At 43.8% G+C, this 18,493-nt stretch overlaps 1 protein-coding gene across 2 annotated transcripts in view; it reads left to right on the forward strand.

The window, feature by feature from the left end:
* The window catches only part of Tmem165 (transmembrane protein 165), a 29,018-nt gene extending 14,411 nt beyond the window's left edge, over positions 1–14,607 (forward strand). For both annotated transcript variants that reach the window (XM_076546469.1, XM_042257535.2), the window contains exons 2-6: positions 501–726; positions 7,731–7,906; positions 8,296–8,475; positions 13,085–13,190; positions 13,831–14,607. In XM_076546469.1, coding sequence (XP_076402584.1) covers positions 501–726; positions 7,731–7,906; positions 8,296–8,475; positions 13,085–13,190; positions 13,831–13,907 — 765 coding nt within the window. In that variant the 3' untranslated portion in view covers positions 13,908–14,607. The remainder of the gene's footprint in view (positions 1–500; positions 727–7,730; positions 7,907–8,295; positions 8,476–13,084; positions 13,191–13,830) is intronic.
* Positions 14,608–18,493: the final 3,886 nt, after the last annotated feature.

The following is an 18,493-nucleotide window of genomic DNA, read 5'->3' on the forward strand; positions in this document are numbered from 1 at the left end:
TGTCATATTTTCATGTTATTATTCACTGAGACTGCTTCGCCTTTTTATCAGCTAACTGTCCAGGATATTTTTAGAGTTCATCATAGGACCATCTGCACAGCCAGCTCTATTAAACCTTGTCTTAGCTACAGCCAACTCTGGCTGTAGCCTGAGAGCCTCCTGGATCCAGTTAGTCCTTCACAGTGTCAGTGACATGTCTTGCCAGCTACATGCCAATGAATGTTTGATAAACACACCTGAGTCTTCACCCAAATTACTAGTGAAAACTTGAATGAGACAGCGATGAATTGACTCTACCACATACTTAGAAAATAAGGTAATTATGGTGTCTAGACTGAATTGCTTATATAGAGAGCTGAAGTATGGGCTACTGTTATTTCTGATGGCATTCAGATTTTAAAGTAATAAATCAGTGGAATGAGTATGACAAAAAATAACTCTTCTCACTTAAAAGAATATCAATTAAGTGACTTAATTTTTTTTTTTTTTTTAATTTCCAGAAAGGAATTACAGCAGCCGCCCCAGTTCACACCAACAGAGAAGATGCTGCTACCCAGACGAATCTGGGATTTATCCATGCATTTGTCGCTGCCATATCAGTCATCATAGTGTCTGAACTCGGAGACAAAACGTTTTTCATAGCGGCCATCATGGCGATGCGTTATAACCGGCTGACTGTGCTGGCTGGTGCCATGCTTGCCTTGGCCTTGATGACATGCTTGTCGGGTAAGGGTGCTTTCCCAGGGAACATGATGAATTGAGGGAAAGCATATGTGTGTCTTGAATCATGCACCCAGTTACATTGGAATCTGCTTATTCCCAGACTTTAGTAAACAGCAAATGGTTTCAGTATATACATTATTAAAACCCAGATTTTACTTCTTCAGTGGAATTTTGTAGCCAAGCTACATACTCCTGTCATTGATTCACTGGTGTTTGTATCCTTAGTTTTCATTTATGTTTTAGATTGATGTATTCTGTGTGTAGGAGTGTTTTGCCTGCATGTGTCTTGCACCATGTGTGTGCCTGGTAGTGCAGAGTTCAGAAAGAGGGTATCAGATGCTTGTGAGCCATCGTGTGGGTGTGAGGAACTGAACCTGTACCTCTGCGAGAGCAACAAGCGCTCTAACCACTGAGCCATCTAGCCTTTATTCTTCATTTCTTCATTTTAGTCTAGTTCAGTTTTTGTTTCTTTATCTTCAGTCCAGATAAGCTCATTTGTATTTGCAGTTTTAGAAGTGGGGTTCAGGAGGCCACAGCAAACTGCGTGTTTTCTTCTGGGGCTCACGGGGTGGTAGCTCTGAGAAGCAGCCTGCACTTCCTTTTATGAAGCTTTTTCTTACCCTGCTTATGTGGAATGAAGTATTCTTTAGGCTTCCCGCTCATGTTACTTTTCAACTTACGGCTTTATAGGCTCTAATTTTAAGATGTTAGACCATAAGAAAGTCCGTTTAACACTCAAATGACTGAGCATTATTTGTTGCTACTTGAGAGCTACCTCAGGCCACCAGTGTGTTAGAAGATGGATTTCCCTTTGAGCCACAGGTGGGTTTGAGACCGACTGCCCATGGCATCCCTAGTGAATTAAGTTAACTGACCCCTGAGTTTTAGCTTGCTGACTGTGAAGTGCAGATAATAGTTTTTGCCTACCTTCTGGTTTCTGTTCTGTAGTGATAAGATAATTTATTAGGAGGGCTTTGCCATTTGCCTCTTACCATTATGAAACCAATTTCTTAAATGTAGAACAAGGTCCGTTTCTGATTCTCTGGTGCCTTGATGCTTAAAGTTTGTGGTTTCATAAAGTGAGTATTTTAGATATTTAGAATGATTTGAATACTAGTTACAATTTGAAAATTAGTGTGGGTATTAATGTTTTACAGTAGCAACAGGTTTTCTCTTCAGAAGTGATGTGTCACAGGAGAGGGGGTGGAAGGCTGAAGAGCCTGAGGTCCGGGAGGAGCAGAGTGGACACGAGGAGCCCTGCATGCTGGACTCACAGCAGCCGGGCTCTGTACAAGGCCAAGCCTGTCAGCCCTGGAGCTGTGTAAACTGGAACTGCGGGCAGCTCATGGCTTCTCGGGGAGGCAGAGTCAGTTTTCTTTAAGAGTGTGGCCCTGGTAGGTCGACCATTCTCCAGTACCCAGGAATATATGGTCTTGATTAGCTCTTTAACTTAAAGACACGAAGTTGGGTGTGTAGAGGGTGGGAGCGGGCCTGGGGGGAGTTAAGGGTGACTGTGACGCTCTTTCTCTAATAGAATGTACGTGTACACACACACACACACACACACACACACACACACACACACACACACACACACACACACACGGTCTAAGAAGTAGCAGTGACTGCAGGAAATGGAGAGCGGAAACTGGAGCCCGGCCGCCCACCCAGCTCTTGGGTGCGCCTCATGCTCTCCCCCTGCTCTGCTGGCTGTCGTCCTCCTCCGGAGCCTCCCTCACCCTCTACCATCTGTGGGGCTGCCTGGTGCCTCTGATCTCCCTGTCGGGACCTAAACATCGTTTTGCACTTCATCTGATGTTACCCAAAATACATTCGTTTTTTTTTAAGCTTAAATTTGAGGAGTTGCGGAGACCTCATTTCTGGTATATTGTATACAGCAGACCAGTTACGGCATTGTAAAGCATGCCCAGTGCCGGGCTGGAGAGCTGGGAGCTGGCTCAGTGGGCGAGTGTACTTGCTGTAGAGCATGAGGACCGCAGTTTAACTCCTCACACCCACATTGAGCCAGGTCCGTCTGCCCGCCGGTGCCTGTCACCCCAGCTTATGGAGTGGAGAAGTGGTACTCACTGGACAGCTGAAACTGTTGAGCGCCACGTCTGGGAGAGACCCCGTGTCTTCTGTGGCCTCCATGTGCTAACACCTTCACGCTCCTATATATACACACCCAAAACTTCAAACTCAGATTAAAATAATAAAATCTGAGGCTGGAGCAGTTGAGCAGTTGAGAGCTCTTGCTGCCCTTGCAGAGACCCAGGTTTGGCTCCCAGCACCTCCAGCACCTCCTCATAACCAGTTCAGGGCATCCATCAGGTGCTCTCTTCTGACCACTTCAGGTGTCAGGCATGCGAGTCCAACACTCACTCATCAAACTCATCAGATAGATAGATAGATAGATAGATAGATAGATAGATAGATAGATAGATAGATAGATAGATAACTACAAAGATCTGCCCAGTGGGATCTTAAATCCTATCGGCTTCCTGGGTGCTGTCACGGTCATTCCTTTGAGGACACATGTGAACAGCTGGAAATCTGTGGGACATGTTTCTTCCTGTATTGTTTTCCTCAGCGAGCTCTACTGTAATGACTGTTTGAAAGCTTTATATGGATCATTCTTGTTTATCTTCCCGTAAGAAAAGGACACATGATGCTGGATTTTAAAGGTTTTTGAAGGTTCCTTTTGTTATTGTGTCTTTAAACATTTAATTTTATGGATTATTAGTATATAGTTAAAGTAACTATATCACAAACTTAATCATATTTAAGAAATGAGAACTTGGTCCCATTAGTTTGTGGATGAAATCACAAACTAGAGTCAAGTAAGATAAAACTGAATTCTTAAAGTTTTTTGATAGCAGAGAAATTGTATTCACATAAATAAATCTTAAAGAATTTTTGTTAGAGCCATACTACTCAGTAGTTAAGAACTCCTGAGTGTTACAAATCATATGATGAAAATTACTTTGAATGATTTATGAAGTGATAGCTAACTCAATAAGGTTTTATTTTACATTTGTTAACCACCAAGTACACCAAGAAAAGTTTTTCTGAATTGTATCAAAGTACTGTTTTTATATATGGTAGTCTTGTATACAGAAGTATAAGTACCTTAACTCTTATATTTAGCAGTGGTGTAGAAAACTGAAATATTAACTTGATAAATTGTTGCCACTGAAGTGTTTGAGTGCCAGGAATGGTTTGTTTGCTTGTTTGTTTGTTTACATTTTGGCAGTTTAAGACAGGGTTTCTCTGTGTGGTTCTAGCTGTCCTCGAACTCAGAGATGAGCCGGCCTCTGTCTCCTCCCCACCCTCCCCGCCCCCCGCTGGGATCAAAGATGTTCACCATCGTCCTGCTTAGAAAGGTTTTAAAAAAGAAACCAAAGGAAAAGTGAAGGAGGGTGTTGCTGGAGGGCTTCTCTCCAGGTCCCACAATCCACTTATAAAATAATCACTCAGATGCTTATATCACTTATAAACTGTATGGCCGTGACAGGCTTCTTGCTAACTGTTCTTTTATCTTAAATTAACCCATTTTTATAAATCTATACCTTGCCACGTGGCTGGTGGCTTACCGGCATCTCTACATGCTGCTTGTCCTGGCGGTGGCTGCAGTGTCTCTCCCTCAGCCTTCCGCTTCCCAGAATTCTCCTCTCTCCTTGTCCCACCTACTTCCTGCCTGGCCACCTACTTCCTGCCTGGTCACTGGCCATCAGTGTTTTATTTATATAGAATGATATCCACAGCAGGAGGGAGGAAAGCCAGGCGTAGCAAGCACCATCGGGGCTGCTCCCGTCGAAGAGGGGGGCTTGCCACGGTGCTCCACGGTGCTCCACGGTGCTCCACGGTGCTCCACAGTGCTCCCTACCCGAGCCCTGGTGTGTGCTGGTCCAGCTATCTGCAGCCAAGTGTGCATAGTGTTACATGGAAGGAACGCTCCAGGGAAACACAGTTCACAAGTTTGTACCATACACTGACCCTAGTGTGGTGAAATCCCTCTCGTCCCTCCCTGGACACACATGATCCTTGTCCAGCGGGGACCCAGTCTATGCTCTCCCCTTATTCAGTAGTCGCCTTGAGCTTCCGACCTTCCGGTGTGGTAACACAGCTTTTCTGAAACTTGTTACACTTGACTGCTGGCCCCAGAGCACAAGGTAGTGACGCAGAGGAGACATGAGCGCAGGAACCAAAAGCACAGACTGTGTTGTGGGATGGTGCTTCTGAGGTCTGGGCCTCCAGAAGACAGTGTAATGGGGTTTCTTAGACATGTCTGGGTCTTCGGGAACTCACTGGAATTGAGGATGTTGTAGCTGAGGAGAAAAGAAGAATTAATTTAAGTTTGGGATTTCAAAGGGTTTTCCATGTTTTATTTCAACACTTACTATTTTTTTTTACGGAAGTAGTTTTTCTTTTTCTATCTTGTATGTGTGTGCTTGTGTAAGTGTGGATATCTACATAGTGTGTGTGTGGAGGTAAGGGGACAGTCTAGGGTGGTGTTGGTCCTCACCTTCTCTCTTGACAGGGTCTCATGTTCATAGCTGTGTATGAACCCATGAGCTTCTGGAGATGCTCCTGCTTCTGACTCGAATTCCTCCTTGCCCCATGTGAGCACTAAGATCCAGATATGTGCTGCTGTGGTATGTGGTTCCCCGGACTCGAACTCAGGTCCTCATGCGTGCACAGTAAATGCTTTACTCAGGGAGCCACCTCCCCAGATTGTTCTTGAAGTGGTGTTAAATGTGTAAAGCTGCACGAATAAGAGGGCATAATGAATACTGATGTGCTTTGCTTGCTCAGATGCACCTACTGTTAGTATCTTACCCTGTTGCTTTAGCATTTGCGTCCAGTCTATTCTGAGTATGTTTGGATACTTTCTGTATCTGATGGCAAATAATGTGTATTTATTTACACACACTACACACACGAGTATTTTTTTTTTTACTTGATTCCTTGTGGATTTCACATCATGCATTCCGATCCCACTTACCTCCCTCCCTGTTCCCTCTACCTTTGCAACCTCCCCCCAAAAACCAAATTTAAAAGGAAAACCAAAATCAAACAAAACAAAGAAACAAAACACAAAAAGAAGAATCTCGTTGTGGAAGCTGCAGTGTGGCCCGTTGAGTCACAGTTTACCCTTAGTCCAGTCATCTTTACTTGCGAGTCTTCTTTGCCACGAGACATTGCTCAAGGCCTCTGGCTTCTGCTACACCACCGATTGATACTGAGCTCTCACTGGGGCTCCTTGTGGATCCTGTGGTCCTGTGTCATGGAGGTCCTGCTGTTTGGGATCTGTAGGTTCGTCCCCTTCACAGGCTCCAACAGTTCATAGATGAGGTGGATGTTGGGGTGGGCCAGCACAGCCCTGGGCCTGGACGATAGCTGGGTTGGTCAGCCTGGCCCCAGACCATCTCTCCAGCACCACCTCAGCTCATCACCCAGTGCAGCGTGCAGCAAGGAGCAGGGCCAGTTCTCCCACTCTCGGGCCCTCAGATCCAGGTCCTTCTCACCCACACCCCCAGGGCCAGCTCTACTGTTTTGCCCAGGTGAGGTGCAGGGCCCACTCTCCTCACTGCTGTTGGGGGCCCAGGGGTCGGGGGCAGTTCTCCCACTCTAATGCCCCCAGGGCTGGCTCACCTGCATCCCCAACACCAGGGTCAGCTGCCCATATGGGGTGCAGGGCCCACTCTCTTGGATGCACACTACTTTAATCTACCATACTTCTTTCCTTTTTTACTTACTTCTTTCCTTTGTGGCTCCTGTTTCCACCTGTAAAATGTCTAGGCAAGATCAGGTGTTTGATTTAGCTGCTATTTTCTAATTTGAAATACTACCTAGACTTTTATTATGTTTTATGCTATCAACAGGTTTTAGAGAATAATGTCATGCCCTCTCCTATACCCCATGGTTTTTCCTCTTTTGTGTGGGTTGTTTCCACATGGATAAACTCAAGTTACATCTTCTTGGCCAGAAGCTGCCCAGGTGTCGTGTCCTCAAAGAGTGTCTCATGGGAGCGGGAGGCATCCGTTCTCTTCCTCATTGACATTGTAGTTTGGCCTGCCCAGTTGAGTGTTTGCTTCCCTCGTCTTCTCTTGCAGCTAATACCCAGCCTACGAGACACACTGTAACACAACAAATGCCTGTCCTTTACTAGCATTTCCCCAGAGAGCTAGTGTAATTCTTGCGTATTTTCCCTCGATGCTTTCCTCTTCCTACCCTGGCTTCTGCTCCACGAGTGAAATTTGGCCTTGCACACTCCTTTCTCATTCCTACGTACATGCGCTTTCTCCAGGGATTGTCTGTGTGGCAAGTTCTTGCTCTTCCTTACCTTCTAGTCATAAGATACCACAGGTACATCCTGTGCTTGCTCAGACTCATCTCAGAAGTCCCCAAGAAAGCTATTTGTTACTAAAATGTCTATTTCTTGGCCCTTTCAGTAAACAAGAGATAGAAAATATATGCCATATTGGTATGTCTACATATACCTAATAAAGAATTTTTAGTATTTCATAAGATATGCTAAATTTACATGGTTAAAAAAACAGTGTGAATTGTGCTGTAAGAGAATTGTCATGATTCTTGATCTTTGAAAGATCTATGACAAAGAAACTTACAGAATGGAATGTGGTTTCCAGTTTATAAAGTCTTGAAATTCTTAGAGGACATCACAGTCACGCTGGCTCAAGTACTGTGCCTACACAGATGTCAGGGGAAGGCGGCCCTAGGTGAACGTGACTGGGGAAGAGGGCCACATCTGAAAGGGCCAGTGGTAATAAGGCCATGCTTGCCTTGGAAAGCCAGTGAGCTCTGACATTGTAAAGGTTCAGTTCTGGAAAGCAAGAAGCAGGGGTATTGCAGGTCATTACATATTTGATGTGTCTGATGTGAACCAGTTTTCCTTCAACAAAGTAAATTACGATTTCTCAAGTTACTGTTTCTTTGGCGTGTTGTGGAAAACACCTGTTAACAGCCTTGGCATTTCCTTACAGTTTTGTTTGGCTATGCCACAACAGTCATCCCCAGGGTGTATACCTACTATGTTTCAACTGCACTCTTTGCCATTTTTGGCATCAGAATGCTTCGGGAAGGTTTGAAGATGAGCCCAGATGAGGGTCAGGAGGAGCTGGAAGAAGTTCAAGCAGAGTTGAAGAAGAAGGACGAAGAAGTGAGTTGTCGCTGGTACATGCCATGAGTTAGCCTGATTCGTTTCTGCTCTTACAGCTTGGCTCTGATAGGCTTTGGGGTTACTGTGCTTGTGGCAGGGAGGGAACTGTTGACCAAATACAGTCAGCCTCTTTGGCTGGTGGAGTGTCTGAATCCTGGAACTCTTAGTTCTGCCTCTTTCTTAAGCGTCTGCATACTGTTTGGTCTTGTTGCAGGGGGAAAGCTGATACTATGTGAGGCCGGTGGCTGAAGACAGTCAGTCAAAGGATGCAGAAGTGTATTTTCTTTGATGAATATGATACACAATTTAAATGCATTAATGGGATTGAGTGACTCTATGCTATTTTGATATACTTAACTGGGGTTAATGGTAATTTTTACTTGTTTCAGTTCCAACGAACCAAACTCTTAAATGGACCAGATGTTGAAACTGGTACAAGCACAACAATACCTCAGAAAAAGTGGTTGCATTTTATTTCACCCATTTTTGTTCAAGCGCTCACGTTAACATTCTTGGCGGAATGGGGAGATCGCTCTCAACTCACTACTATTGTTCTGGCAGCTAGAGAGGTGAGTGGTGTTTGCTTCTGTATCAAGACTGCAGTTCACATTGCTCCACACCAGTGGGCGAGCATGCCACAGGGTAACTACCCATGCTGAAAGTTTGACACATCTGTTCATTTTATGACCTGGATTAGCCTCTGAGTTTTTCTCTATGTCTGTAGTTCTTGGGCCCAAATTTAATTTTTCGTTTCTTTTTATCTTGCTGGGTCCTTTCCCCATGTTTTGCCAAAATAAAGCTGTGGCTGGTGTCTTTGTTGCTTGGCTTTCTTCTCATGACTTCTCTGCATGCTTACTGAGGATATAAATTAGTATATCACTTTGCTGGTAATCCCAGCAGTGGGGAGTCCTGGCAGTGATGATCTTGAATTCAATGTCAGCCTGGGCTACATACTGAGTCCATCTTAAAACCAAACAAAAAACTTAATAGCAAAAATTGGTGTAACAGAGGGGACCTTATTCACTTATCTATACATTTCTGAGCAGCTCTTCGATTACTCATTTTTCAACATCACTTTAATGACTCAAGAGAAATTTTCTGAAGCACCTTTGCCTGTGAGTTCTCACTGTCCCAAGGAGGGTTCCTTCTAAAGTAGAGAAGGAACTAATAGATCTAAGGACATCAGAGTGTGCTTACAGTGCTCATCTTGGGATGGCCCAGGGCTGGTTTCTGCAGAGCATTTCTGTTCCACCTCAGCTCTAGAATGTGTAAGTCAGAAGACACCTTCCAACCCTTACTGAACAGTTAAGAACCCAAGGCTCAGAGAGGTGGGCTGACTCAAGTTGGCACCAGGAGTGAGCCTGTCTTCTGTCTTGCCCTTGGGTACATATATTTAAAAGATACCTGTTGGTTTGCTACTGGGGAATGGGGAGGGTATTTAATGTCATCTCCTATGAGGTGTCAGTTTCTGTTAACAGATGCTGATGTCTTGAGGAGCTGCATGCGCTTGATGTTAACTTTATCAGTTACACTGTATGACACTGAAACATTTTTAAATCCTTGGAAATGCCTGTCATAAAAGATCAAGTTCCTAGGGTGGTGGTGGCACTCACCTTTAATCCCAGCAGAGGCAGAGGCAGGTGGATCTCGGTGAGTTCCAGGCCCATCTGGTCTACAAAGAGAGTTCTAGGACAGCCCGAGCTGTAACACAACCCTGTCTCAAAACAAACAAACAAAAGTTCCTTAACATAGTCCTCCAGCTTAAAATAGAAAGCATTTTCAGGCCAGGACTGAGATCACAGGGAAGGAAGCCTGATGCTTTATTTGGAGATGGAAAAAACAAAAAAGGAACTCTTGATTCTCCTAAAACAAACTTTAAAAATGCTCCTTAATGGCTGTATCCTGTCTTCCTTTCTCTTCACATGCCAGAGTTGACCTTGGGAATGAGCTGGGGGAGGGGGGGTAGGTTCTGCCAGTGTCAGCCAGCACCACAGGTACCCACTTCGTGGCTTTCTGTCTAGAGATGGCATACAGCAGTGCATAGGGGTGTCTAGCAGTCCCCATTAGAGTACTCACATGTTAAAACTACTCTCCTCCTTTGTATAAAATAGGCTGTTTTGCTTTTGAAGGATCCATTAATACAAGTTAACAGCATTTTTTCCTTGTTCAAATAACTTTATTTAACCCACTGATTTAAAAAGTACCATTTTATTTTCATTTTATTTTCAGATGGAATGAAGTAGTCTTCTGGGGTAGTAGTTTGGTGGCAGTACATTCTCCTGCACATGCTCAGGCCATTTCTGATTCCTGACTGGATATACGCTGCCTTTTCACTCACAGCAGCTGGCTGCTGACCTGTTGCTCCGCTCTCTTCATCCCCACCAAACACAGTGCAGTCTTGGACCCCAGGTCCCACCCTCCCTTACAGTGTAAATCTTTGCCTTTGTCCAGCTCAATTTTCGGAGCATTTTCTTCATTGTCCCCTCCTCTCTGTCTTTAGGGGAAATGCAGCCCTGTTCTTTGGTCCTTCTGTCCCTTATCCTACTCTTTCCTTCCCAGAGTTCCAAAGAGCATGATTATGGTTGGTTAAGAGGACAGCTCTACCCCCCAGCTGCTGACCTCACAGGGTGGGATGGATGGTTGATCCTTTATCAACTTGAGATCTTAGAGTCAGCCGAGATGGGAATTATGTTGACTAGATTAGGGCAGAAGATCCCACTTATGGGTGGAGGCACCATTCCCTGGCCTAGGACCCTGGACAGTAGTATAAGGAGGAAGTGAGCTGCACACAAGCATTCAGCACCACTGCTTCCTAATGTGGATGCTAGTGACCAGCTGCCTCAAGTTCCTGCTTTCATGGCCTCCACCACAATGAACTCTTCTCTTGAGCTGTGAACCCAAATAAACCCACTACCCTTCAGTTGTCTTTCCCAGTTTATCACAGACATGACGGATGTTCACCAGTGCTGAGACTAGTTGAGGCCAACTACCTGGCAGTCTCCATCGTGTTGATTATGTCGTGGTCGACTTGTCCATGCTTTTTTCCTATGAGTTTTTATACATACTCCCTCAGATGATGTTATTTACTATCAAATTTGGCCTTTTTTGAAAGGCAATTCTCATTCTGTACTTCAGGTTGGGCTGGAACTTGCTTTAGCTAAGCAAAGCTGGCTTTGAATCTCAGACAATCCTCTTATCCAAGCTTCCTGAATGTTGAGATTACGAGTGTGCAGTGCTTAGCTTTCAACTGAATATACTCCAATTTTAATTTGCCAGCACCCATAATTTATTCCTCTGCTTCTTTTAAAACATACTTTATGTGAATCTGTGTGTGCCACATGTATGTGGGTGCTAGAAGCCAGAAGAGGGTATTGAATCCCCTGGAAATGGAGTTACAGGCAGTGCTGAGCCCCCTGACATGGTGTTGAAATTCTGGTCCTCAAGAAGAGCAACAAGTATTCCTAACCACTGAATGAGCCTCTGGTCTTTTTCACCACATCAGCAATACCATGGCTATTTGGTTCTTTGGTTGTCACAGCTGGTTGCTTTCATAGCATCCAATGTGCCTTCCCATTCATCTGCTTTTCTTCTTCGTCTCCTACCCCAGTCCAGTCAGCACTGTTTCATACCAGGGTTGTTATGCCTCCTTGGTCTTACTGTCTTCTAGTTCCTTGTCTTCACTGAAAGCAGAAATCCACTTGTGTTAAAACTAGCTATTGTCTCAAGACAAGGCTGACTTAATACTTCATAGGGATCCCTTGTAGCTAGGGATTGAACCTTGACCTCTGAAACAGGAGTCAAGCACCAACCTATAACCCTATACTCCATCCCTGCTCCCACCCTTCCTGATATACTCCTCTCAAGACTCCTCTCTGGGGCCTCCTTGACTCTCCTCCTCCACAAGAGATACATGGGGTTCTCACCTACTCTTTTGGTCTGTCTGTTCTGGAAAGCTTTCACTGCTCCACCAATTTGATACCTTCCAGTTCATTCTGGTAGTATTTATTCCTTACCTCGAGCTAAAAGCACAAGGGTTATGGAGCAGGATTTTGGCTCCCAGGAAGCACATCAATACTGTACCATACAAAATTTCTATATTCACTGTAGTGGGTAGCCATTCCAGCTTGGATCTGGAAGTTCAAACCCCCATTGAGACTCTGGCAACTGTCACGCCTATGAGGCAGGGCCAGGGGAGGCACCTGGAGACCTGAGATAGCTCAGTCGGTAGAGCATGAGACTCTTAATCTCAGGGTCGTGGGTTCGTGCCCCACGTTGGGCGCCAGATATTGGTGAAATTATTAAGGCCACTCCACTTAGTTAAAAGGAAGATTTATTTAGTGGGTAACTTACAAAAAGGGAAAGGTAGGTCGCAGGGTCTGGGGAAGGTGTATCGCAGTCCAGCGGTGTTCTCTGGTGCATCTCCACCGTTCAGGGTCCCGGCACAGAGAGAGCGCACAGAGAGAGCGCTGGCCCATCCAGCTCTGGGGTCTCCAGGCGCCTCTCCTGGCCCCACCTCATAGGTGTGACAGTTGCCAGAGTCTCAGTGGGGGTTGGAACTTCCAGATCCAAGCTGGAATGGCTACCCACTACAGTTCACATCTAGCCTTGTACTGTCCATATGTGTTATGTTATTTTGTGTACTGACAAAGCTTGCCTGGAGACCAGAGGGTGGAGCTAGCCACTAGTTAACCATAGAGACCAGGCAGTGGTCTCCCAGCACTTGGGAGGAGAAAACAAAAAGATCAGGAGTTCAAGGCCACCCTAGGCTACATAGGATTGACTCAGTCTAAAAAAGAAATAGCAGTGCCGTGGTGGCTCACACCTTTGATCTCAGCATTTAGGATCTTAGGCCTTTAATCCCAGCACTAGGGAGATAGAGACCGGAATATAAGGCGGGTGGAGACAGGATCTCGGCACCCATTCATTCTGAGGATTCATAGAGGTGGCTGGCTGCTTTGCTTCTCTGAACGGCAAGCTTTATTTGTCAAAACATGAAATATATAATACATATTCCTTGAAGCAGCTACTTCCTGTTTCATAAAGTTATTGAGTTATCTGGATTTTTACAAGAGTTTATGATATGTGGTTCATGACCCATTTTCAGTTCTACTTCATACTGATGTTTCTCAAACAGCATCTCCAATTTAACAAATTAACGCGAGCTGCATCTGCTTCCAGGATCCCTATGGTGTAGCAGTGGGTGGAACAGTGGGGCACTGCTTATGCACTGGATTGGCAGTAATTGGAGGAAGGATGATAGCACAGAAAATATCTGTTAGAACAGGTAAGGCCTTATTTTTTAATTAAAATGCAAACATGTTCTCATGCTTGAAGATGACAGATAATAGAAATGGTGTGCTAGCTTTGATCATCTCTTCCAGAGATGACCTGGTCTTGGTGCTCACCACCTGGGCCTGCATATTCATTTCCTGTTAATGCAAACTGACTTCTCTTCCCGTGTGTACAAATTAGTAAATCACAAATTTATCTAAAACATGGCCAAACATCTTCTGAGCCAGTGAAGAACGCATGTGTAAATGTGAAGTTTGGCCTGAAGTGTGTTCATGAAGGGACCCATTTTCGACTTTGAAAGGCAGTTTGGGTTCTGAGGCTTGTGAGCATCGACTCTCAGGCTTGGCAGCAGCACCTCTGTGTGCTTAGCCGCCATCCTGCCCCTGAATATACTTGAGTTTTTAAAAAGATGAGCTCCTGTAGTCCTGCTGCTTGCCAACGGTTTAAGTCTTTCTCTAAGCAGTGCCCAGAGAAAGGTCTGGGTATCGGGGAAGAGTGAGTCAGGAATACTTTGTCACGACATTCTCAGTAGTTGGTGAGAGTAGAAAAAATGGGAACTTGTTTTTGTTTGCTAATGAATGTCCCAGTGGAAGAAGACATGCTACCTCACTCTTCTCTCTTCTTTTTTCCAGTGACAATCATAGGAGGCATCGTTTTTTTGGCATTTGCATTTTCTGCACTATTTATAAGTCCAGATTCTGGTTTTTAAAATGCTGTCCATCTGTATTCAGCTTAAGATATGCAACTTTCTGTACATAGTGTACATTACAACTAAAAGTAATGGAAAATACTGTATTTTGTAGTATTAATTTGTAAGTCTGACCCATTTAATGAAGTATTATGTCCAAAAGAGATAATCATTGATCTTATTTGTAAAAAATTTTAAAAGAAAGTCTGATTTCTCAGTGTGGATTTTTCTCTAGCCTGATTATGTTAACACTTGAGCCCCACTTCAGTTTGGACATGTGTATCCACTGCAGTGGGACTGACCTCTTGAGTTTTCTTGTTGTATGACGCTTTTATAAATATATTTTCTCCTTGGTCACTGGGGTGTTTATATGTATATCTTAAACATTTCCTTGGGGGAAAGAATGAATTGTTTGTACTTTTAAAACCATATTCCTGAGCCAGTAGAGTAACCAGTAGTTTTATCTTGTCTTTTGGGAATTAGGATTAAAGAGAGAACTAGGTTTTACTGTTGTATCAATAACAGGCCGTAAGAGTTGTTGGCTAGGTCCATTCTCTTATTTTTTTTTTAATTGGGTAGGACACCCAATATAAAAATAGTCAATATTTGACAACATGGACTTACCAAATTAAAAGAGAATACTATGAATGTATTCCTATTTTTTTCTATATTGAATAAACAATGTAACAGATACAATGTAAATAAAGTGGTATGAGTAGTACTTGTTTTTCCTTGTGTGTTATACAAAGTACTTCATAACTTACCCAAGCAGTAGTAGTACTCCCTGTTTATGATATTGACCTTCTGTTGCTTCCTTCAAGGAATTAATGTGCAGTGTAGTCCAGAGCACGCCATCCCTTGTGCCAAGGGCGTTCCCCAGTTAAGTACTCCGAGTGTATTCTGACTATCCTGTCCACTCAGACAGCAGTTGTTCTCTCCCAGCCAGGATTCTAGTGTGACGTGGCAGCACCGCCATTAACAACCTCTTTAAATGTGAAGGCTCTTCCTCTGCAGAAGTGCGAGGTGGTCCCTGTGGAACGTGGTGTAACAGTGCAGTCTGCTGAGCGATGACAGCGGTCCACAGTGTGGTTTGTAATTTGAGGAGATTGTAAAGAACTAGCTAGTAAGTCACCTAGCACTCTAATGAAAACTGTTCAGTTACTTTGTAGTTGTTAGCTCTTCTTCCAAGTATTGTTAGGCAACAGCAAATATTGATGAAGTCTTTCCTGCAAGCTTTTAAGGAGTTTTCTAACTCCATAAAAAACTGTAGTACTGAAGGACAAGACAAAAAACAATTTCCATGAATTAAAACTTAATAAAAATTAAAGAAATCCTATGTCCCCACACTGAATCTTCTATATGTTAGACCGACAGTGCACCTTCTATAAAGTTAGACCTCCATACTGCACTTTCTATATGGTTAGACCCTCACACTGCACTTTCTATACGGTTAGACCCCACACTGCACCTTCTATACGGTTAGACCCTCACACTGCACCTTCTATACGGTTAGACCCCACACTGCACTTTCTATACGGTTAGACCCCACACTGCACTTTCTATACGGTTAGACCCTCACACTGCACTTTCTATACGGTTAGACCCCACACTGCACCTTCTATACGGTTAGACCCTCACACTGCACCTTCTATACGGTTAGACCCTCACACTGCACTTTCTATACGGTTAGACCCTCACACTGCACCTTCTATACGGTTAGACCCCACACTGCACTTTCTATACGGTTAGACCCCACACTGCACTTTCTATACGGTTAGACCCTCACACTGCACTTTCTATACGGTTAGACCCTCACACTGCACTTTCTATACGGTTAGACCCCACACTGCACTTTCTATACGGTTAGACCCCACACTGCACTTTCTATACAGTTAGACCCTCACACTGCACCTTCTATACGGTTAGACCCCACACTGCACTTTCTATACGGTTAGACCCTCACACTGCACTTTCTATACGGTTAGACCCCACACTGCACCTTCTATACGGTTAGACCCTCACACTGCATCTTCTATACGGTTAGACCCCACACTGCACTTTCTATACGGTTAGACCCCACACTGCACTTTCTATACGGTTAGACCCTCACACTGCACTTTCTATACGGTTAGACCCCACACTGCACTTTCTATACGGTTAGACCCCACACTGCACTTTCTATACGGTTAGACCCCACACTGCACTTTCTATACGGTTAGACCCCACACTGCACTTTCTATACGGTTAGACCCCACACTGCACTTTCTATACGGTTAGACCTCACACTGCACTTTCTATACGGTTAGATCCCACACTGCACTTTCTATACGGTTAGACCCCACACTGCACTTTCTATACGGTTAGGCCCCACACTGCACCTTCTACATGTTCGACCCCTCGGAACTGTAGAAAGCAGCCGGCAGCGCAGCCCCAGGACTAGGTGAGGGTGTGAGTACTAAGTGTAACTGTCTGAGAAAGCAGTCTTTCTTGGAGCAGCAGGACATCCTTTCTTAGAGTGGTAATCAAACATAAGCTACAAGGTAAACACTGCTAACACAATTAGGCCCCACTGTTGAATAAAGAGAGGAAAATGTTACTGACAGATTTAAAAACATTTAATAGTCTTTCTATAAATCCAAATGTGACTCTTACATGTTATGTGCCACATAAAGCAGGTGATACTGAGAAGCAGCACTGAGGTATTCTTTATTTTTAAAATTGAAGGAAACAAAGTTTGGGTCTAATTATTTTGACATTAAAAACAAAAACAAAAGAGAAACATTGCTACTGCTTGGCTCTTTTGCTGTAGTTTTTGATTCTGAATAAAACACTATGGAGGAGAGCATGGAACATGAAGATTTGAAGTAAAGCTGTGCTCATACAGCAAGAGGCCTGAGTGAAGGCATGCTGGTAACAGTTTTACTTCTTAAAAGGGTAACTTTGACAACCAAGTATAACCAATTGTATCAAACGCAATTAAAATAGCCATATTCAGCTGGTAGTAAGAATCCACATTTTATTCAATACTGTATTTCCAACGTAGCTTATGAAAACCAGGGAACCTAATACAGCACCACTGAAACCATTCATTATCTGTTATGCTTCTGTGGAGTTTAGGGTTTTGGCAAAAGGATAATGCCTAAAAGAATGCCAGTCTTTTTTAATAAATTTATTTCAATTAAATGTTTGCTTTGTGGGGATCACTAGCCATATGCATCTCTCCCTTTGGAGCTGGAAAGGATGAGCTACGTCTACTCTTGTTTTAATTTAAACCCAGAACCAAGCAGTAAGGACAGCAATGTTAAGAACAGCAGAGCAAGAACCACATGGAACAGCAAAGAATCTGGTGCATGTTTATACAACCACTAAGTGATTTAACAAGTTTACAAAGATAAGACTTATATATTTTTTGCACTCACTGGTTTTAAAACAGCACTAATTTAACTCGTCTTTGGGCTTCAATCTTTACACAGGGTGAATATGAAGGTGCTATACTGGAGCTTTCTCCAACTTAAACCACAGTAAAATAGATTTCAGAATAATTTTAGAATGGTTTCATTTCCGGTCGCTGTGGCTGACACATCCATTGCTTAATAAGGGACTTTTGGGCAATGTTTTTGCTTGAAGATGATTGTCTACTACATTAATTTAAAGATAAGAGCTTTTCCTATATTTTAGCTCTGTAGTATTCTTAAAACCATTGCCAGCAATCAACTTGAACCAGTACAGGCCAACTCAAAACAAACCATTTGAATGTTATTTTTTAAAGCGATGTCACAGTTTGTTTTCTCTGATTTAGAAGCATGTATCTAAAAATGGTATTTTTTTCAATTTACCTTCATCAGAGTTAAATACCTTTTACATAATTAAACTCAATTCATGTCTGACTGTATTTTAATTACTGTTCTCCAAGGGGTCCCTGTGAGCTAGACCCTACCTATGGGACTCCAGAGCCACAATGAGAGTGCTAACGGAGGACTCATACCAGTTCATGTGGGCAGGAAGGATTGTCACATAGCGAGCGAGGCCTCCCATGTTCAAGTACCACTTTACTTCCATAGTACTGGCTATGGAAGACTGAAAGATAACCAACTTTTTAAAGAGTTTTCAATGTGCATACATTGTCCAACTATATGTAAGGACTCGGTATGTGGCTCTAATGATGACAGCCATTAAAAGACACTATTTTGCTAGCATTTCCTCAACTGGGCAAAACAAAGGCAACATCAACATGTGCCCGTGGTTCTTTCATGCTGGCCTCTGGCTGTGGGGAAGAAACTGTGGAAAGTGCCCATGACACACAGAAGGCACCAGTGACACCGGGCAAAGGGGGAGCGGTGACACAGACAGAGCAGAACTGAAAGGAGCTACCTTTGACCATGTTTTCCTAAACAGTTCAGAGCAGGAGGGCAGCGCAGGGACGGACGCCCAGGGTGACCTGCCACTGCCATCCTGATGGACAACAGTGTCCAATTATCTGGAGAGCCAGTTCTCCAGGGAAAACCAAACTGACCATAAATTAAATACAGGAGACCAATTGTAGAGATACAAATATAAATAAATACACAGCCATTTTATTTAAGAAACCCGAGATCTGCGTTGGAAAC

Source organism: Peromyscus maniculatus, chromosome 10 (genome assembly GCF_049852395.1).
Source record: "Peromyscus maniculatus bairdii isolate BWxNUB_F1_BW_parent chromosome 10, HU_Pman_BW_mat_3.1, whole genome shotgun sequence".
NCBI classification, from domain to species: Eukaryota; Metazoa; Chordata; class Mammalia; order Rodentia; family Cricetidae; genus Peromyscus; species Peromyscus maniculatus.